This window comes from Scophthalmus maximus, chromosome 3, assembly GCF_022379125.1.
Source record: "Scophthalmus maximus strain ysfricsl-2021 chromosome 3, ASM2237912v1, whole genome shotgun sequence".
Lineage (NCBI taxonomy): Eukaryota > Metazoa > Chordata > Actinopteri > Pleuronectiformes > Scophthalmidae > Scophthalmus > Scophthalmus maximus.
Genome location: NC_061517.1, coordinates 3,913,484 through 3,936,831, shown reverse-complemented (window position 1 = coordinate 3,936,831; position 23,348 = coordinate 3,913,484). Strand labels below are relative to the sequence as shown.

The 23,348-nt window shown below is 47.4% G+C and overlaps 1 protein-coding gene across 3 annotated transcripts in view; it reads right to left on the bottom strand.

Moving 5' to 3' along the window:
• The window catches only part of cd34 (CD34 molecule), a 33,349-nt gene that overhangs the window by 6,879 nt on the left and 3,122 nt on the right, over positions 1 to 23,348 (bottom strand). For 2 of the 3 annotated variants that reach the window (XM_035645910.2, XM_035645908.2), the window contains 3 exons: positions 21,603 to 21,835; positions 10,801 to 10,900; positions 174 to 254 (listed from right to left, as the gene is read on the bottom strand). In XM_035645910.2, coding sequence (XP_035501803.1) covers positions 174 to 254; positions 10,801 to 10,882 — 163 coding nt within the window. In that variant the 5' untranslated portion in view covers positions 10,883 to 10,900; positions 21,603 to 21,835. Of the gene's footprint in view, positions 1 to 173; positions 255 to 10,800; positions 11,076 to 21,602; positions 21,836 to 23,348 lie in introns of those variants that run through there. The other variant, XM_047330758.1, reaches the window with a different exon arrangement.

The window sequence follows — 23,348 nt, the reverse complement described above, 5'->3', positions numbered from 1 at the left end:
GTACATTCACCTTTACGTAATTTACCCAAAGTGTCGAGGTGTTTTTCCACTTGTAATATCACTGTAACAGGATATGAGTGGATGTAGAAAAGTTGAACTTTGAAATAAGTTTCTGAAAAATCCCAGATTTTTGCTGCTGCTAATCTAAAAATATCATTTATCAAGGCTCCTACCGACAACGGCGCCCGCAGTTGGATTGGCTGCAGATGGGACGGCGGGATCTTCTGCCGCGTCATCTTGACATATCACCCCGTCTGCAAGGAATGGAGAGAGAGAGACGTTAATACTTTCATCTGATGGATCCATGCTCTTTGATGAAAGCATCTGCTCCGTATATTAAAGCTTTTCTTGTCCCAGGATTTGGAGGGTCTGACACTGTAGGGCCCCCAAAATCAAACAAAACCGAGACGACAGTTCCCCCCGACACCTTATAGCTCTTTTCATATCTTCATCCTTCTTGATATTCATGCTCATGTGTCACGGAGTGGAATTAATGTCACTTTTGGGGATGTCATTGTCAACAGGAAGTATATTCTTGCCATGGATACGATTAATTAGTGTTGGGCTACAACTTTGTTCACTTTCTATATTAGTTTTTACCCTAATGCTTTGGCACCATTGTAAATATGCTGAACTGAGTATTAGAAGATTTGCAATTAACTCATGAAACGACACACAACTGTCACTGGATGACTCTGATGCGGAGGGAAACTTACAAACATGTAGATTCTCAGTTCTCAGCACCTGAGGTCTGAAAACGTGTCCATCGTGTCTGTGTGTTCATATCTGACTGAATTATGACTCGGTGAACTTGCCCATGTTGCCAATTAACAAAAAACCATACAAGCTCTGTTGTAGTCAGTCCACTTGATGCACTGTAAAGGTTTAATGGTGGGGGGGGGGGGCACAATCCTAAAATCCCAGCCAGCTCTCGACATCATCATTAAATCCCACTTATTGCTCCAAAAAGCGCGCACACACACACACACACACACACACACACACACACACACACACACACACACACACACACACACACACACACACACACACACACACACACACACACACACACACACACACACACACACACACACACACACACACACACACACACACACACACACACGGTGGAGTGAGAGGCTGAATGAGGTCAGGGCAGAGGGCTGGTTCGAACAGCTCGGCCCGGCCCAACCCAAAGATGGCGAAACATATTTGGAGTGTGTGCTCAGGGGCTCCGACTATATTAGAGGTCACACTTGGTCTAATTCTCACCGTCTGCACGCCGTGCAAATAAACTGCTCAGTGAAAAGGTCACGGCCTGTTGGCTACACGTTCATCCTCTGGGGACAAATCACTGTTTCTGTAATAATATTTGGGGATTTGAGTTGGGTGGAGCGAGAAAAACCTCTCTGACACTGAAAGGGAAATCATTTCCAAGACCTACGGGAGGTTTTTTCAGAGATAAATGCATTTGCTCGCTTGCTTTCTTGTAAATCAACTCACTCTTTGACTAGATGCCGATCCCTCCAACTGGATAGTGTTCTGAGACATTCTCAATTAGAGGCCAAGCATTTTAACTTTTGATGTCTCCGCACAACCGAGCCCCTGGTCCCACTGCCAGAGCCATGGAGGATAAACCAAAGTCGTATCAGCGTGTGTTCAGACCCAATCAGGGATCAAACTACCGATAAAAAAAAAGAAGAAGAAGAAAGAACTAAACTTTTCCAGAGGCCAAGAGTATTGTCAAGTGAAGGTTCCCCTCAGCATGGAAGGAAACCAGTACCGCGTGTAAACAGTTTAACGTCTAACCAAAGGTATGCTGGGTAATGGGTTCGGTTGCACCACAATCGTTATTTGGTTAATCACCAGATACTTTTATACAAAAGCGGCGTGTATTTGCGATCCGATAAACATGGCCGACTTTGGCCACCCATGACATTATGTTTTTGACACACGGGTCCCTCCAGCACTGGACTCTTATCTGAACAGCGTCCGAAGCTGTTCATATTCTGCATCTGAACTGCTCTAACTGGGCGTTTCACTGTCCCTCGGCAGTGAAACAAATTGAGCCTAGTGTGAAGGGTCTTCAGCTGCTGCTCTTCCATGAAGGCTCAAGACGGAGGGGGGGTAGGGAGACATGCCTCTCCCTCCCTCAGACGGGAGGTCCCAGAACAGAGCCATGCCGCCAAATATAACTAATTGCGATCATTGAAATGAACAAATTTTGACTGTAGTCGTCATGACTGAAATACTATTTATGGGAATTGTCGTTTTTTTTTAAAAGCTCTTCAGTTAAACATGATTAATTATGTGTTTTTTTTACTTTTACCTCCACAGTTTCTATAACCCATCAATCACATGGACAGACTCACACCTACAGCTGCAACAGTTTATCGATTATTAATGTACTACTAAATGAATCACCAACTATTTGGACTATCAGTTCAAGTAGTTTTTTTTATGGAAAATAATATCAAAATTCTCTGATTTCAGCTTCTCAAATGTGAATATTTTTTCTGGTTTCTCTGCTCCTCCATGACAGTTACATAAATATCTTTGGTGAGTGGACAAAAAGAAAAAAAATCATCTTGGAGTTTGGGAAACTCCGTTGGAAAATGGAAATAATCATTAGTTACAGCCATACTCCATACACACACACACACACACACACACACACACACACGCGCACACACACCAATCTACTCACTTTAACCTGTCACATGTTTAAACTCGGCGCACTACGCCATTAGAGGTTTCTCCACTCAGAAAACACTCCTGTGGACACAGACTCCTCAGACAGCTGTGTCAGAAATCACACCGCCTTTCCAGCCAGACGCCTCGGCATCGGCGCGAAGCCTCCGGACCTCCCGTCCCAACACAAACGCAGACACACAACACTCGTACTCCACAAACACAGCCTCTGTTCCCCCTCCAGAGAGGCACGTGGGCCAGGCTGCAGACGGCGGTGCACGGGACCTCTGGGTCCGAGTAAAAATCCTGCTCCTCACTATTCGCTCCTCTACTGGGCAGCATCAAGTGGATTTCCTTCCCTGGCCGTCCTCCTTGAAGCACTCAGCCTGGGTGTTCCAGGCTTTGACGTGGTGTGTGCGTGTGTGTGTGTGTGTGTGTGTAGCCGTGCCAGATGTAAAGAGCTGCAGCGTCGGTTAAAGAGGAAGGGGATATGATATGTGCCCAGGATTGTGTGTAACAGTTCCAACACTGTATATATATTTTTGCCTGGGGTATGGAGGACAAAGCAAAAACAATTGTAAGGACAGGACTGACCGTAACACTGAAGCGTTGCTGACCCAACTACAGTTCATGCACTTGCACTACGGAAATGCATCTTAATACCCTGTCGAGAATTCCCCAGTCGACTGTGGAGGATTATTATATATGGAGAAAGGGATCGAGGAAGGTCATTACTGAATCGACATCGTCGCTCGAATTGCAGAATATAGCACGTGGTGGTCCATACTGAAAAAGAAATCATATTCCAAGGATGGACTCGAGGGGGGGGGGGGGAAGCAGGAAATGGAAACGATAAGGTGGAGGAGGAAACTGTTCCTTATGATTAATTTACACACACACACACACACACACACACACACACACACACACACACACACACACACACACACACACACACACACACACACACACACACACACACACACACACACACACACACACACACACACACACACACACACACACACACACACACACACACACACACACACACACACAGAAAAGAAAAGAAAAAAACATACACAAATTGATCAATAGGATAAATTTTTGTTGATCCTATTGTGTTTTCTATTTGAAGTCTAGTTTCAGGTCCTGGTCTTCAGCCTCCTCCTTCCTTCCTCAGCCCACGGAGCACGGGTCTTGACCTACTGCAGCTCTGGTTGCCGCGTGTCCTCTGGTGAGCGCGCTGTTATCGCCACCTCGATAAAACCCGACGGCTGCAGCTGCGAACGCGAAACTGACTTTTCCTCTCGGTTTAGTTGGGATTTTTTTTTTTAAGCGCCGCGTCTGAGCGATTCTGGTTCAAAGTCAGCCATGCTCTACGAGGCAATTGTCAACAGGACACTACACAATCTCTGCCTGTGTGTGCGCGATTCTGTGTTGGTGTGTGTGCATCCAGATATGGTCCGTGTCGCTCACGCCTCTGCCCCAGTCCGGCTCGCCGACGTAATTGCCTCTATGCTCCAGCACTCAGATCTGGGGAAGGGGAGAGTGAGGAAATTGCGGTCAAAGCAAACACTGTCACACCTGATTAAACGGGTGCAGTCGGAGAGTTTGAGCGGGTTGTTTTCAACGTGTGGTATTTAGGGATGAGGCCTGCTTCCTCTCTGGGGAGGCTGCATGGGTGGAGGCCCGAAGAACTGACGACTGGTGCAGCTGCAGCAAGTCTCCTCGGGGAGAAACTTCCCTCCCTCCCTCCCGGAGTATGTGCTGGACCCGTCACAGGGCTCGTCAGGCCGGTGACATCATGCGTCAGGGGCAAGGCTTCAGCTCTCAATCCCGGGACTTGACCTCCACCCAGACCGCCGAGACGACGACTTGGCGCTCGTATGACGGGTCACGCCCTCGCTGTCGTCACTGCTCCATGTGCTCTCCGCTCGCAGGTGTCCTCGGACGGACTCCGGAGCCTCACCACATTCCGTTCTTTTCATCGCGCACGAAAATGTCACCTCGGCTCAGACTTCCCAGAGCCGGGGACTTTTATCCAGTTCCCCAAGACCCCGAACGGGAAGTCCGGGACAGAGAAATGGATTTAGTAGCCAACCAAAGATGGACAGATGAGATTTAGACTGCAAGTGATGACTTTCTTCCGATTACTGATTCCTCTCTAAACATATGTGATGATGGTTTATTTTGTAAAACTTAAAAAACAATAATAAAAAAAGGGAAATAATGCCCTATAAATGGGATTTACAGTTTAAAACTGAGAAACGCAGCAAACCCTTACATTTGCATTGTTTTGCATTTCTCATCCATAAATTCCTTGGAATTATTTATCGATTATCAAATTGTCTCTCCATCTAAATCGGTTAATCAGGTCATGGAGAAGACGTGACGCTAGATCGTGCTAGAACGAGTGATATGTTACAGCATAAACCCACTGGTGTAGCTTAGTGGGCTACCCCGCTGACTTTAGTACAGAAGGTTGGGAGATCGGTTCCAGGTCATCCCCTCAAGCCGCTTTGGAGAAAATTGACTAAACTACTGGTTCACTTTACTCCTAACTCGCTAATTCAGCGACAAAGAACATGAATCCCTGAGCTCGGATGCCTGAACGTGAGAACTGTTTTTCGTTTCTCCGCAGACGGGTGGCGAAAGACCTTGACACCCCCCCCCCCCCAACCCCCCCCGGGCCGACCACACCCCTGGTGTTTTTTTTTTTACACGGTGAGATAGTTTTGAAAAAACACGAGAAAAGGAATTCACAACAGATTGGGAATGTTATCGGCGCACAACCTCTAACGGGATGTGGCTGTCACAGCACACGGCCACGCGGTGACCTCGGCTGACTGCAGAGGTCAACATGCTGCCGGCTGCAGATAACACGCACCGGGCACAGGAACACGGACGCACCGATGTGGAAGTACAGCCATAAAGAGACTTGCCTCTCTACATTTCAGTTTGTTTGATGTGATCATTTCTCTTTTCTTTTTTTTCTTTTTGTGTGTCCTTAATGGACTTTAATGGAAAAAAGGGGAAAGAATGGAAAGGTAACGCCGTGATTGATAGCAGCTTCTGACCATTGTTTTTATTCAAACCCGGTAATTTTAAGTCATTAAAATAGTTTGACTGGGGCAGTGAAACTCAAAACCTGTTTCCAAAACAGTCCGTTCATTTGGTTAGCGGCGGATTAGGAGCTGGAAACACCAGCTGCTCCGAGAGCCCCCCCCCCGCCCCCCCACACTCCCTGTGTCTGAACCGGGACCGGACTCAAACCTGCAGATGTCCGTGGACTGATTCCAGCTGCTGTTTTTACACGAGACTGTGTGGGGAGAGGTTGTAAAAAGATATAAGATATAAAAAATAACCTATAGCCCCCCCCCCCCCCCCAAAAAAAAATCACAATCTGGTTCTGATATGACTTGAGTGGCAAGTGGGAGAGGAAGATTGAGGAATAATACCAATAATCAGATCAAAAACTATGGCTAAAGTCTGCAGGTTTAAAGAATGACACACACACACACACACACACACTGTGGTGTGTGTTTTGTTTTTCTTTACATGCACCCGCATTCTGTACAAATGAGTGTATCGTCAAAAACAGTCTTGTGTTTTCAATTAGGAAGTTTGGCTTCGACGACATAGCTGCTCATACTGAACGTGAATTACCAGGAGCAATTATTCTCGCAGTCAAAAGGCCTCAGTCAAGGCTCATTAAGTGCCTTTATTCTCCCCCGGGGGTGGGGGGGGTTATCCACTATTCCCCCTCCATAAAGACAAACCCTGCCTGGTTCTCCCACATACGCTCATGGTTGGCGTCTCGTGGAGGAGGATCACTGAGCTGTTGCTGTAGTTGTGAAAGGCCGGGATGACACAAGAAGCAGACGGTGCTTCCAAAGAACACACACTCTGGTCCCGGGGCTGCTCATCGGCCAAACGGGGGGGGGTTGATCCCAGCGAGGACGTCTGTACTGTCCTTGGTGCTGTGCTCGTGCCGCCAAATTTTTTTTAGAAAATGAAGGAGAAACTCCCCCCCCCCCATCCTCGTTTGCTGGTAAAACCCAACAGCTGTAAAAGTGCAGCGGGGTGCCAGGGGAACAAGGAACAATAAGCTCACCAGAACAGCAGTAATTGGAAAAGTACGATTTGAATGCGAGGCCAGCGCCTGCTTCTCGTTAAGATTGTTTCGCTGGGTAAATATTGTTGCTAGACGATCTACTTCTCCAAGTCAACTCCTTTTCCTGGACGATCACTTACTTAGCGGGCGACAATGGTTGTGTTTTTCTCTTATCGTGAATATGTTTGCTTCGGAAAAAAGGAAGAGTCGGATTGGGGCGAAGGGGATTCCGAACGAGACTGTCCCCCCCCGCGGTGTTCGCGCTGACGAGGGCCGGCGGGTTAGTTCACAGGTCGGACGCTTATGACAGTTGGTGTCTTGAGGTATACTCAAACGATTTCTCCTGTAAGACCGACCTGGCGCGCTCTCATGCGGAGAAGTCACCGGAGCGAAAGTTGGCGGTCTGACAAAACACAGGCTCCAGGTTTAATTACTCCGAGAGCTCACGTGGCACCTCAGCCATAACCCTCGGGCCCCAGTGGACACACACACACACACACACACACACACACACACACACACACACCCATTGCTGACATAAGACCACTATCTGCCAAGGCTTACATAAAAGTCCCACGCCCCTCCAGCAGATGACGTGAACCGAACCTTCATCGCGACTCGGGACTGAAAGAATGCTGGTCAACAGCCGAGGGCCTTGAGAGCGGAGAGTGGCAATATTCTGCCCTTGTTTGCGTTGGCAGGGCGAAGCCGCCTGAGACACAAGACTAACTGAGTTCTAGTCTCTGTGAAGCCGGTGTCCTCTTTAAACCCTCACTTCTTCTCGGAAACACAATTCAGGAATCCTGCCACTCGAGTGCGAGCGTGAGCCAAAGAAATACAAGCGACTGAGCGTTGGTGGCTTTTTTGGACCCACGCGCACCAAATTAGTAATCCCCAGCATTAGCAAATGTCTTGGCTTTAATGCGGTGTGTTCTAACATGCGACTGTCACAGCTCACGCTGCTCTGCCCCCGACTTCTCTGAAGGAAGCCGTTGTAGATGACAAGCTGAAACGAGAGAGACAAGATGCTTTTCTCCGGAGCAGATTCAAGGCTTTGGGGGGTTTTTCCCCCCCAAGAAATCCTGAAAGCGAGAGAGAGAGAGAGAGAGAGAGAGAGAGAGAGAGAGAGAGCGAGAGAGAGAGAGAGAGAGAGCGAGAGAGAGCGACAGATTCTAACATACTCCAAGACGCATTGAATGACATCATCCAACATCGCAGTCCATGCCCATTTTTCAGCGCTACATATTTGCACGACTGCATCACTACTGACGGACGGCCATGGGGAGTGGAGCCAGAAATCCGTGTTAGCCACAGAGTCGAGGGGGAGATCGGCCTGGTCGTATGTGACGAGGACGTTCGCCTCTGATAAAGACGATCAAACCCATTCAAGTGAATCGCAGGCTCTCATCTCGTCGCGCCTCCATCCACTCCTCTAACTTCTTGCCTCGTCTTTGCCTGAATCAGTGTTTCTACACTCCAACATCTGAAGTAAGACGTTCTGCAGCTGCACGTCACCGACGTTACCAACTGAGCTGTCGATATGCACAGATTTACTGTTTTTATTGATTTAGCTGGAGCCAGCAAAGTGCCAGTTAATGCTCCGATGTGAGATTGCCATGAGACTGGATAAGTGGTTAGTCCATTGAGTTTGCTGGTTTCCATTGTTTCCATGATGATAACAGAAGAACAGTTTCATATCGAGCTCTATCGTTTATTTCGTTGTGCCGCAAATCACTCTCGTTTTCAAGGCGATACTTTTTCGTCACTTCAGTCGCTCTCACTTCAGAATCACGTCACACGGAGCGGAGAGAGTCTACGCATGCGGAGTGCTCAAAACAAACCACGGACTCAGACTTTGAAAGTAGCTTTTGCCCATGAAAAAAGAATCACAAAGATGGAAGCTGGAAGATGGATGGATGGATGGAAGATATATATATATTTCCGTTTTTGGAGACCCATTTACTGCTCACCTCTGAACCATAAAGGGCTATTCAGAGGACAAGAACTTCATCAATTTCAATAAAAACTGGGGGAAATTGGGGCCAGAGTGCCGTGACAAAGACTCCTCTTTATTAAGATGGAGACAGTCCTAATGGAGCGTGAAGCATTAAAACGGTCTGTGTCCTCGTTTGAAAATTTTGTACGTCATCAGAAACGGACCTCTGACCCATATACCGCGGCGGCAACATAGTCCTATATTGTAAAAAGAGTCAATGAGGGGAGACAGAGCGTCTCTTGTGACTTGGCCGCTGGTGCAATATGTAACCAAGGGACAAAAACAGAAACAGCCATGATGGACGTATGCGGATGATAAAGACAGACTGGCAAAACTGGGCGGGATCAAGATTCAAGAGATCTTCAGGTGCAGTGTATTGAACGGAGAGACTTTTCGGGGGGCAGATGTGAGCATGCCCCTGCAGATTGACGCTGTGACGCGAGTTGGACACGACGTGTCAACAATGTCGCAGGGCAGTGTGAGCGGAGGGCTGCTGTTGGATGTGATGAATAATGGAGGAGGGGTCAGCAGCACACCTGCGATAGTCACAAAGTCAGAAGCTCTCTGCCAACATCCGAGACGGGGGCTGCGAGGTCGGCGCCAATGAAAGATCCTGAAACGTGAAATCTCGGTGGACCTCAAGGAGCAAAGAAGGGAGTATGCCTGGTTGGCTGTGTGCAACTCTGTCAAATGTCAAACTGGGCATGGGTGTAATAACTGGAAATGTCCAAAAAGTCCTAATTATAGAGATACTGGGATAATAGAACGGCTGCTTTTCAAACAACAACAGTAGTAAACAAATACACAAGGGATTATTAGATGTGTCGTAAAATGTTGTCCCCCGCACCGAGGCTTTAATTCCTCCGTGGCGAGTAACTCGATTCCCATGTAAATCTAATTACCGTCTGTCAAGCTGCTGATGCAGACGATACGCATGGTGCCTTTTTTTTTTTTTTTTATTGTGTGCACACTACAAACATGTTCCGCCCTCTCATGATCTTCTCCTCCTTTAGAAGTCAAACCCCTTTGGTTTGATCTTCCTCAGTCTGGAACGCTCCCAGGGTCACTCCTAACGTTCGCCGCAGCTCTGGCCCAGAGACGGGGCCCGACGGCTCTGCAGAAGTCGCTACACGCCGGGCTGAAGGAGGAACCGTCGAGGAAGCGACGCCTTCCGAGCCATACATCACCCGGCAATTAGCACCAGGCCTCAAGACTGATTCGAAAAAGTGGACTGCCCAGTGAGTCCACGCACGCACGCACACATTTTGCAACTCTGTACAGACAAAGTGTAAGGAAGTGTGTTATGTGGCCGCTTTGCCGTATGCACCGCGGCACACGTGCAGCTCACACTCAGCCCCGTGTGCTTTGAGTGGCTTCACAAGTCACACTGTGGAATACACAGAACCCGTCCGATCCATACGCCTCACAAAGAAATGCATCTATGAATTGTGTGTGTGTGTGTGTGTGTGTGTGTGTGTGTGTGTGTGTGTGTAGTTTTAGTCGTTTTCCGCGCATTTAAAAACGTCACTAGAGCTCCACGCAGGTGCGCTTGCAGGATGTGCAGCGTAATCATTCTCCGCGGCAACTTTCCAACTCCCGAACGTTCCCCCTTTGAGTCTGCAGCCGCACCACTGCTAACCATCGCTGCCTGCATGCGTCTGCACCCTCATGGTAGAACACATCAAAGCAACACCCCCCTCCACCCCCAACCCAAACTAGTGTGTACAAAGTCCCAACAGATGCACACATACACACACATATACACACACACACACACACACACACACACACAGACACACACACTGCGTTATATGAAACAGAATTTTAACAACTACAAAAAATGTTGTGAAACCAAAACAAAAAGGAAGAGCAGCAACCCCCCCCCCCCCAAAAAAGAAACTTAAATCCCACAAGCAACAGACAAGATTGACATGAAAGAATATTACACTTACAAAAGAAAGACACAACACGTGACGACCGTGCGAGTACTCACCGCTGAGCAACAGAGCGCAGAGCACCAGGACTCCGGCCATCCTCCTCCAGAGCCCATTCATTCTCCACATGGACACAGACATCCTCGCTGGTCAGACTCGCTGTGTGTGAAAGCAAAAAAAAAAAAAAAAAAGTGTGGTAAGTAAGGCTGGGCGAGTGTGTGTGTGTGTGTGTGTGTGTGTGTGTGTGTGTGTGTGGGCAGGAGGTAGGTGGGATGGTGGGGGGTTCCTGTGAGGTCTGAGCGAGCGGGACAGACGAGCAGGATAAAGCCTGGCTTGTGTTCTGTTGCTCTTTATACGGCTCCACTCCCTCAGTCCTCTCTCTCCTCTTTCCACACCCCTTTTCTAACCGCCTGCTGTTAACCCGTTTCCCCTGAAAGCTTCCTCCCTCGTCCACGTGTGTGCGTGTGTGTGTGCGCGTGTGTGTGCGCGCACGTGGGCACCAGAACGAGATAAATGAGATGGCGGCGGGTGAAGCTGCACATCTGGCATCCGAGCCTTATCTTTGTGTCGTCGTTTTGACTTCCTGCACGTGAAAAAAACGTTGAGCCCCAATTGCCTGCAGGGTTTTTTCCCCCCCACAGTTTGCGCCGCAACTTCTGCAGCGTGGGTTTGCACTTCAGGAAGAGTCAAGTGAAGCTATTGTAGACGAGGGCACAAATATATGGTGTTTCCACTGGTGTCTGTGTGTGTGTGTGTGTGTGTGTGTGTGTGTGAGAAGAAAACACTGGCTGGCTGAGGGCCTCTGTCAATATGAACCTGAATTTAAAAAACACCTGATCATCTGCAACACAACAGACTTCAGCGCTAAGTGTGACCTCATTCACGTTCTGGAAGATGCACCTGGTAAACAGGAAGTACTCCTCCTGCCTGCATGTTGTGTACATAGCTGATGGGCCTGTAAAAGCACATGGCCACACACACACACACACACACACACACACACACACACACACACACACACACACACACACACACACACACACACACACACACACACACACACACACACACACACACACACACACACACACACACACACACACACACACACACACACACACACACACACACGGTCGCAGTTTTTGTGTGTCCCTGGACAGATGACTAACAGCCTGCACTGAGTCATCCACTGAACCACACAAGTACACATGCATGCAAACATGTACTGTACACGCCTTTTTCAAATGCACACACACTCACACTCACTCACACACACACACACACACACACGCAAATAGTGCATACACAATGACATCATAGACGTGCCATTCCGTAATCGCACCACATCAGCGGAAAGTGAGACAAACTTGTTGCACCGACGTGTGGTGTGTTGTGAAAGAGTGTGATGTGTGATGTGTGTGTGTATTGGGTGTTTCCCCCCCCCCGTTCATGTTCACACAGCGATGTGCTGTTCCAGGGACGCAGGCGGGCCACATCTGGAAGCACTGCCGTCCCACCGCTGGGTTTTTGAGGACTGCCTGGAGGCTCGCTCGTCAAACAATGCGACCGTATGGGGCTGAACCGAGCCAAGGCCAGGCTGGTGTCTGGGAACGGGGGGGGGGGGGGGGGGGGGGGGGGGGGGGGGCGCCTCCTCCAGGTCGCCTCGTACGTTTCGGTCCAGAGAGTTTTTCAAGTCCACCGTTAAGAAAGCAGACACCATGATTTGGTCTTAAATTGAAGTTAAAACAACCAACAACAACTAAATTCTTGAATCCATGATTTGTGCTTCTTTAGATGCTGTTTTTTTGTGCAAAGAATTTACAGTTATTTATATATAAGACGTCAAGTCTAGAGTTTTACTAAACATGACTTGCTGGGAATGAGTGATTCAGAACGGCAATCTTCACACTTTTCTAAAAGTTGTGTTGTATGAATATGAGTGGACCTAATATGCACATACAGTATATGAGCAGTGTGCACTGTAGTATGTACATACAAATACATCTACATGATGTAATGCAAAGGATGAGTTAAGATAAGATATTTCTTTATCCGTCCCACAAGGGGGAGACTTGTTAACAGCAGCAAAGCGGATAGCAGAAAATAGAGATCTATATCATTACAAAAATAAAATAAGATATGTACAAAAGCAATAAGGTATTATTAACACAGATTTGTTTTTATGTTAAAAAAATGTATGCACCACAAGCCTAAAGATAAATATAATATAATATGAGAGCAACAGTAACAATAATTGCACATGAAGTTTGAAATATTGCACGGTGGGTATTGCACTTCAATTGAAAAAGAAATAAATACTGCACTTTACAGTGTTCCAGTGAATGGTGGCATGCAGTAAAAGCCCCTTATTGAGAATAAAATAAATACTGTACGTGGATATTTGACACTGTTTTCATGTAGATAAAGTCCGGAGAACTGATAAATAACCATTACGAAGCAACGTAATCTCTGTAATCAAAACCCTCTGCTCGGTCTGCCCACAACAAAATTCTCCCCCAATCAGCTGTGAGCTGATTTCTCTCTAAACAAAATCACGGGCTCTCGAGGACCCCTCCCCTCCCGGGCTCTTTATCCTTGCCTGGGCGGATAATTGCAGGCACGAAGCCCACTACCTGCCGGCTTGACATGAAACCGACAAAGCCCCTAAAGCAGAAGCATTCGGACGATTTCCAGCAGCCCTCTAGCCAAAGGCACAGTCCCGTCTCGCTTGATGCATTGCAGGGGTCCGACCACTCCTTAAGAAGCCTGGTCTTGACACATGTTTTTAGGCAAACTTCTTTCTTATCTACGGTTTTAGAAAAGGTAGTTTTTTTTTCCGGTCAGGGTCCCTTGATCACCACAGCACAGGGACAGATCTCTTGAGAGCGACAACCTGGCAAATGCTCTAATCTGACTTCGTCTAGATCCCAGCGCTGCTTCTGGAACCCTCGAGCAGGCAGTCCGCCCTGGATCGCCTCGCGCTGGGTCGGCGTTCCAAGGGGTCCGCCCTTGATTGGTTCCATTCTTCCATTTCAAACAAATGCTTCACTGTTTCCACTGGCAGCTCGTCCTCCGCACCTGCAGATATTTCATGTGGGGTTCCCCCAGGGTTCATCTTTGGGTCTCCATCTATTCCGTCTTCACATGGTCCCCCTGGGAGAAATCATGCAATCTCATAACATGCATAATCCACTGCTACACAGATGATATTCACATCTATCTCCCCCCCCCCCCCCATTGATTCTCCAAATCAGGCCGATGTAACTCGATTACAAAAAATGGCTCCAAGATATTTAAGACTGGCTGGCTCATAAATTCCTTGAGTTAAATGATGACGGGTCCACCTCATGTAACTACATTCAACTCATTCAAGGTTGACGATAAAAACATTGGTTCTTTGTTGCAGGTGATTATACATATATGACCACATAGTTATGGAAAATATATATATATAAGTAAATTATACCAAATATTACACACTGTAGCTTTAAATATAATCCAGACTAAACCGTAACTAACTCTACCTGAGCATCTCCCAGGCTTCCATCAACACCCTGTCACACCCTGGTATTAACAGGGTCCAAAGAAAGGAGGCCATGACACCCCCCCCCCCCCATATCCTTGCATCCTCACACTGGCTCAGGGATCCAGTAAGGGATCCTCTAAGGATCAAAATCTACGAATCTCTCCATGGTCCCATCCCTACATAAATCTCAGAAGTTATTCCCCCCTCGCCGGACCCCACAGATGCCCCCACAGCGGCGTGTTCGCTGTGCCCCGTTTGTGGAAAACAAGGTTGGCGACTTTTCCTTTGCCGGACGCCAGCGCATGTTTTTAAAAATGCATCTTCAGACCCACTTTCATTCTCTGGGTGTTAATCGTGCTCATCCTGTATTTATCTTTATCGGGGTTCCTTGGGTTTGAAACTATGTTGTATGTATTACTTATTTTATGTCCACAACACCCCTTATTTTGTTTGTTTGACCTTTTGCTTTGTGGAGAACTTTGGCGCAAAAAAACTTGTCTTTAAAATCCAAAGTTCTGAAACTTAATGCTCCCATTTTCAGATGACATCTATTAGGATATATTTGCGGAGGATTATCTGTAGTATGGTGAAGCATGTGTCCGTTTACAGCTGAAGAATCCTGATTAGTTACAGGAAGCCTGGCAGGGGTCTATTTCTGAGGGATTTTCGGTACATCTCTATTTTCATCTGTCATCTTCCCCACCGGGCTGCACGGTGGTGTAGTGGTTAGCACTACACCACCTTCGCCTCACAGCAAGAAGGTTCTGGGTTCGAATCCCGGTTCAACCAGGGCCTTTCTGTGTGGAGTTTGCATGTTCTCCCCGTGTATGCGTGGGTTCTCTCCGGGTTCTCCGGCTTCTTCCCACACACCAAAGACATGCAGAATGGGGTTAGGTTCATTGGAGACTCTAAATTGACCGTAGGTGTGAATGTGAGAGTGAATGATTGTGATTGTCCGTGTCTGTATGTGGCCCTGCGATAGGCTGGCGACCTGTCCAGGGTGGACCCCGCCTCTCGCCCAATGTTAGCTGGGATTGGCTACAAAGAATCTCTTAGCAGTCTGTGTTTGAGTGCGTGTGTGCGTGTGTGTGTGTGTGGGGGGGGGGGGGGCACTGCCAGGACATCACGAGGATCAGCACATGGTGGTGAGAGAATCTGACCCTCGGGGACCTGTTTGGATGTTTTTATCTAGGAAGGAAGGTTTTTTGCTGTTGTGTTGTGAGTCTCGGAGCCAGCTGACAGGAGTCGTCGCGGGAGCATGACTGACATGGGACTGTACTGGCTAACAGGCTACATATGATGGGGATAATATTGGTCACGTTAAAAGCTCCCTTTTTCCTCAAATGCAAGAATTTGAGAGCACAGCGAGACATCCTGCGGTTGCTGTTCCAAATAATAGTCGTCCTGCGGCTGGCGGCCTTGTTTCCCCTCTTCTATCACTCGCCCGAGGTGTTGTTCCTTCTTTCTTCTGCACTGCAGCATCTCATTAAATGATATGCCGAAGAATGCGAGATTGCTTTTCCTAAAAGTAATCCTATTAATATTTCATATAGCTCTATTAACTTGATACCTGTTTGCAAACACAGCTTTCTTTAAATCAAAATGAATTCTTTAATTTGCGTTGCTAACGTTGTTAGTTACCTCCGCTGAGGAGGTTATGTTTTCATCCGTGTCCGTCGCCGATGGTATGTGCTCCACTGGGATGAGCACCGATGAGAATGCAATGACATTATGCCATGAGAAAAAAAAAGAGTTCAATCTGGGACAGGGTGAAGATGGCATCCGTGCCATAATAATTAAATCAGTTTGGTCAGATTAAAAAATAATAAAAAGGCTTTCCTGTTTCCCCTCTCATTAGTGTGACTGGGATGAGGAACAGGAATCTAAAGGCAGAGGGACTATCGGAGAGGTTACATCAGTGGTGATCTGACCAACAGAGAGGAGGAAACACAAGCTGGTGCTTCTCCATTCAGTGTGACGGGCTCCTCTCCTCCCCACATCGTCATCCTGTTGACCAACCCGTCTATCGCCGCTCCCGCATCCAGGTTTCCTCCTCTGTTTCCTGCCATTCTCCTGGTGCATGACGCGTCCAAACAGCCATGCTTCCACCCTGCCCCGCGTGTCCAGACAAGACCCAGCGATGACCCCCGAAACAACCGCCGAAGGATAAACACGGAAACGTATTTGTATTCACCCTTTACCCTGCAGCATGGGTGATCGCGACGCCCTGCCTTCCACGTCCCGTTACATAAGACCGTGTGACAGACAGACCTGGGCCAAATGTTTCCTGCGACATAATGGCCGGTGGGGGGGGGGGGGGGCACCAGAGTCCAATCTCTCAGAAACACAGGACGACATGAGTGTAGCACAACAGCCAGGACCTCTAGCAGAACACGGCGCGGAGAGTTGAGGGATGTGAAGAGCATGTCGCACACAGACTCCCCGGTCTGGGGGAGCTCAGATGCGATGACGTGCAGCGTGTTCCGAGGAAATCTATTGGTCCTGGGCTCAGTCAAAGAACGTCCGGCTTTGAGCAATTCCGACGAGACCCTGAGCCACGATCACCAACAAAAACCTGGAATAATAACAGAAACAGCTGCCACAAAGTGAGCTGTCAGGCCATGACGTCACTACAACGTTATCTTGACACCAGCGGTGACGAGTCCGACTGCAGAAAACAGGCTGCCGGAGGAGACGGGAGAAAACAGGAAATATAACGGGGGGTTGGTGGGGGGGGGGGCTCAACTTCTTTTTGTTGTTACATGTTCTGAGAAACCCAAAGAATGTTTCTCCGTGTAAACACGATTGTCACACAAAAACACGATGCCAAAAACACCCCTGCTCCCTCTCTCTTAGCTCTCCTCCGCTCTCTCCTTTGCCTTGATCCCTTACAGATGTTCCTCTTCAGCACTCGCCTGTGGTAGAAGCCTTCTCCTCCTATTGTTCATAAAATCTGTCCCAGGGCACCGGCCGCCCAGGCCCAGTGCACGGAACACGCACTGTACAGTCGCACGAGCAGACTCTCACGTCTTGAACGCGCAAAGACAAAAGGGAGAGTTAGTCAACACGGCAACAGTTGGAAAAGCCTAGCGTCGTCCCATCCACATCCCCCCTCACTCGCCTCATTCCGAGCCGCCGCTTCGTCCCCGGCTTCCTCATGTCCTCTCCCTTGTGTGTGTGTTTTTTTTCTTCCTCTTTCCTTTTCTGAAAAGGGCAAAACTCGACAGGCCTAATTGGCTCTGATTGGGCGGCTCGGCAGACATCTTGAAGTGATTTGTGCTCAAGGCTGAGAGGGTAGTGAAGGTCGGGAGTGCTTTCGGGGTCTCGGAGGTGCTCGGTCGACTCGTAAGACCCCCGGGAGCCTTTTGAGTGTTAATATCTATTAAAAGTCTCTGTGCATATTGATGCAGATGGACGCATGAGGGAGAGGGAAACCCTCGCAGAGAAGCGAGACCAAGGCAGCCTCAGCCGACTTCTTCAAAAGGCACTTGACGGCTCATATTTCACTACCACATACGCACACATTTTTTGATTTGTTATTCCAGTTTATTTTTTTTTGTTGCAGATGTACTGTACAGTATTGAGCAATCGTTAATCAGCCCTCAATGTCCAGGTTATGTAACTATTGTGATTTGTCTTCGTCACAAAAGAAAGAAAAAGGGGAGAGGGAAGAAAACAAAAACGCTACTGCCTCAATTTCATAAAACCCTACGCATGTTTATGCTATGATGTTGAATCAATAATCTAGCATTGAAACATAAGCTTCAAACTTATCTTTCAACATTGTTGGTTCGTTGATCCATCACAACTGAGAGGGACAGTGAAACGCTGCTGCTGCTTCTGCTGCCCCACCACAGTATTGGCATCCATGTTAGTACACAATAAACTGTGTGTGTGTGTGTGTGTGTGTGTGTGTGTGTGTGTGTGTGTTCTGGCAGCGCACGGCCAGATAAGGTCTGTGGGATTAATTCATTAGCGTGCCGGGGGCGCAGATGGCTCTCATTACACGTATCTGCTCGATTCATCTCTGCCGTGCGTTCGCACGAGTCAAACCGTCGGCAGCAACAGTTGTCTGTCACAGTAAAACGGGGTAATTCAAGACGCTCATAACTTACAACTTTTGCCAAAGATCGGTACTATTGACTGATATTATGGTCTCTTGGGAACCCGTTAAAAGAAGTTCAAATAAATATGTTGAAACAGATGTTTCAACAAATGTTTTTACTCTTTATTTGTTTGAATAAATTGCAGGTACGTTAAATTAAATAGCTCGAGCAATAATTAAGAGTTGTCTAAACAGTTGGAAGTTTCTGTTTGAGACTTTGATTTCACAAGGTTATTTGATCCTCAAAGCTGTTCCACACACGAGCCATGAGATGGCAGTGTAGGATCAGGACCAACATCTCCTCATCATCACCATCATCATGAGGAGGAGAGATTTGTGAAAGACTCAACTCTGCCCCCTTGTGGCAACAGGAAAGAGCAAAGAACTCGTTTCATTTCCTCGTTTCTCGCCATAGCAAAGATGGAATTTGACTGATGTCCGATGGCTGTGCGCCTGTCAACGCGCCGTCGATTGTGGCGAAGATGATGAGAGCCGGGGAGGAAAATATGGGAGCATGAGAGACGCATGGCCAAAAAAAAACCAGACTATTGAGAGGGACCTCAAGAAGTCAAGAGGTTGTGGAGGATGACAAACAGGAGTCTCAAGACAAAATGCATCTGAGATCAGATCAGACAAGCTCCAGACTTCAGGATACAGACCGTTTCATTCAGTGGCATGGTGATGAGAGGATGTGTGTGTGTGTGTGTGTGTGTGTGTGTGTGTGTGTGTGTGTGTGTGTGTGTGTGTGTGTGTCTGTGTGTGTGTTTTGAAGCAGGGGAGCTGTGCACCTCAACCCCGGTCCTTCTCTGAAGTCTTGCTCTGGGCTCGCCAGGAGACGCTCAGGTCCTGCACATCAAATATTAATTTCACAGGAACTCCTAAGCCTTAAATAATTCTTAAAGAAGTGTGCCGAGAGCAAAGCCTTGCTATCCCAGGCACGTTTCTATCTGGACAATGGATTCAAGGGAGGAGGAGGAAGGAGACGGAAGGGAGGAGGAGGAGGAGGAGGAGGAGGAGGAGGGAGGGAGACTGAGCGGGAATTGGATCTATTGTATTGGCCCATAACAGATGGCTTTCTTTAACAGCCGTCAATTGGATATACAGTGTGCAGCAGTTTATGGTTAAAGGAGATTAAGATTAAGAGAAGTTCGAACATTTTCACAGGTTGCTTTGTAACGACAAGTGGAGACGACGGGAGTGTTGAGACGCAACCTTTTGGACATTTTAACAACCGTGACGGGTTCTGATGGACATTCTCTATTGATTTAGTTTCCTAAACTCTGATTCACACTAACCGGGCTCAGCACCTTGCGATGAACAACCATCGCCTGATCTGATCCGATCCGACCCGATGCTGCTCTCGTGATCTTTATTCCGACCGCAATCACACCACACCGGATGGATGATCGCGCACTCATTACCCCTCCGTATCCGAGACTCTCGACTGAACGAATCTGCCCCCCCCCCCAGAGAGTGTGTGGCAGGTGGTGTGTCGACTCGCCCCCCACCCCCCCGCCCTGGTCCTCAGCCCTGGCGTGCTGATAAGAGCTCAGCGTGGAAAAATCAGACAGCGGTGCTCTGGCCTTTCAGAAGTGAGAGCAGGAGAAAATGAGCCATGAAGGAAATCGGCGGTGATTATCTTTATTATCAGCCGGGGGAGTAACCGTGGAAACGGCGACCTGTGGGGGGGTGCGCGGGGTGAGGGGGGAGCTGGTGCAAAAGCTGTTCCAGCAGCCTGCTGATTGGCCCATACAAGCTCCAGTGGTAATTAACATCTGCATATGCAAACGAGTGCTCCAGCAAGGGAACTTTTGGCAGGCGTCCCCAACCTGAAGTTGAGTTTGTGTGTGTGTGTGTGTGTGTGTGTGTGTGTGTGTGTGTGTGTGTGTGTGTGTGTGTGGGTAGACAGGGTGCACACACACACACAAAATCAAATGATGCGTGCTCTCTGACTTCGTATTCACAACACAACCCTGTTGCGTGGTGCACTTGCGTATTTTAATGTCCCGGTTCATTTGCATAGCTGAAAAACACTCACGCCGACACTTTTTGTAACCACAGTTGGTCCGGGTGGTACCGGGAGCGGCGCCGGGGTCGAATGGACGCCACCCACCAGGGGGCCATGCGACGGGACGCTGACAGCGTGCCTGCTGGGGGGGGGGGGGGGGGGGGGGGGGCCTGTGTTCAATACCTTCACAGGGGAGCAGGGACAAGTCGCGTCCACAGAAAGACGCTGTGCGCCAGGCTTGACAGTCTCCGCTCAGAAGAGGAAGTCGGTAAATGTCAGGAAAACTTCTTTCACGCTTACGCATAGTGAGACACTACAGGCAAAAACATGCACTGGTCAATTTTGTTCTTTTGCTTTTCATATCATGTTTTCTTCCAGACTAGTGGAAAGAAAACGTCCAAACTACTAAGTGTTTATTATAAGACTGTATATGAAAATGGACGTAGTCACCAGGTCCGGAAAATGAAGCCAATGCCGAGGTGCCTGAAGCCTGTATTCTCTGTTGTCACCAGCAGAGGGCGACTCCACCGGTTGTTTGTATAGAAGTCTCACTTCTTCTCACTTGATTTATAACGTCAGTGATCATTTTCCTGAGGAGTATATGGTTTAATCTCTAGTTTCAAGTCTTCTTCAATACAACATGATGTTCATTTTGTAAATGATGGTCTCATTCAGAGTCAAATAGACGACAAATAACTCCAACATTGGAGTGTGGATACAGCGTGACTGACAGCTGGTACCGTCGCTTTGAGTCGAACAACTGATTTGCGGAGTGATACTGCACCGGCGCGAGTTGGCGCAGTAATTCATGGCCGAAGTACGCTTGGAAAAAAAGTGCAAACTTACGCTACTTCAACTTCCACTTCTCCTCCAAACTCCGTTAAAGGACATCGCTGATCACCATCTCCATAAGGGAACATATTAACTATGCATAAGTAACTCATACAACCCCACTTCAAAATCACTGAACTGTCCCTTTAAATCAAATTCACCTGTAGTGTCCTGCCTTTCCCTTTTTTCATGAGCACATGTTTGTGTGCATGATGCCCAGGAAACATCCTGCTGATCACGCACCTGTTTGTTCACGTGTGTGCTGGTTTCAAACATACCATCAACTCTACGTGTGTGTGTGTGTGTGTGTGTGTGTGTGTGTGTGTGTGTGTGTGTGTGTGTGCGTGTGTGTGTGTGAGGTGAACACATGCTTCCTGAACGAGTCTCTGACCTGTGAATTATGCAGCGTGCCCACAGACGTGGCCCGCTGTTGGTGTGCTGGCGGGCGGGCGGCGGGCGAGACGGGCTGCGGAGCACACTGAGGATGACAGCTCCGGCAGCGGGGAGCCAGACTATAAATAGAGCCTGCGCCGGGAGCTCATGACACCTGGATTCACATTGGTTCGCAATTCCACCATCTTCTTTCTCGTGTTCGGTTCGGCTGCAACGCTGCTTCTTGTATCTCTGTGGGAAAAAACAAAACAAAATATCTCTTCATTTTCAATTTCTCCTGCTCAGGTGATCATGACTGTTGGATTTGCATCACACTTCACCCCCCCCCTCTTCTTCCCAAGAGCTTGCCTCCCCTCACCCTTGCATTTCTAGTCACTCGTGTCCAGAGCTGCAACAGTTAATCGATTAGAAATCGCCAACTATTTCGATAATCGATTAATCGGTTCAAGTAGTTTTTATGAAAGAAAAAGTCTTAATTTTCTGATTTCAGCTTCTTAAATGTGAATATATTCTGGTTTCTTTGCTCCTCTGTGAGAGTAAACTAAATATCTTTGGTGTGTGGACAAAACAAAATATCATCTTGGTGGTTTTGGGAAACGCGATCAACATTTTTTCACCATTTTTATGGACCAAACAACTAATCGATTAATCAAAAAAAAAATCATCAACAGATGAATCGATTATGAAAATAATCGTTAGTTGTGTCCTGTTTTATTGGCCAATGCCCACTGATCAAATTCAACACTGATTAATTGTGATATAAGTTTCGCTGTAACTATCATTATTAAAACATCAGTCAACACTAATCTTTTCTGTAATTGTCATTTGTATAGTAGATAATGTTTCACAAATATTGTCTCTTATGAGAAAAGCCTAATTGCAATATTCCTTGGAGCCGCAGCGATCCACTGCTGTCCAAAAACTAATAAAAAACACATCAACGTGTCATCAACTGGGAGACACGTTTTTCTTTATTATGATGAATGTGGGCACTGTAGTTTAATTTTAAGTCCATCTCTCACACACACACAAACACTGTCCTGTTGCAGTAAATCACTCGCTAGTATTATGAATGTGTATTGCTAATCTGTGGCTGAAAATAGTACCCAACAGATGTTAGTACAGTATGTACTCCTGTTTTAATAAGCATTGGCTAAAAACGACAAAAAAATACATTTTTTCTTAATCATAGCACATAACCACTTCACCCATGTGAAACTGCATGGTATAATTTGCTTTTAATTATTTGCTTTTAACTACGCACTGCTTTTTTTGTGGGCGTGTGATTATTTGTTTGACAATGTTTGCTCACTCGATGTTTGGCATTAAAGCTACAGTGTGTAAAATTTAGAAGAACTTATTCACAGAAATTGAATATATTGTCCACAACTATGTTTTCATATATATAATCACAAGGATTTCTGTCAACTCTGAATGAGTTAAATATACTCTGAATGAGTTAAATATAGTTCCATGATGTGGACCCGTGTGAGTCGCCGTGTTTGCTACGTCGTGTTGAATATGGTTGTTGCACAAAACAGTTCCAGAATACGTCGCATCCGCGTTGAATTTTCAGATGCTGCCGGAAACCGGAAATGGAATTAACGCTGCGCCACCATGAAGTGTCCCCTGTCAGGGGCTCAGTTGGTTGCGGTTTGCAGCTTTACCACCAGACGCCGCCAGAAAAGAAAAAAAAAAAGACACACTGGGTCTTTAATAAAAGTTTTAATGAATGAATATTATC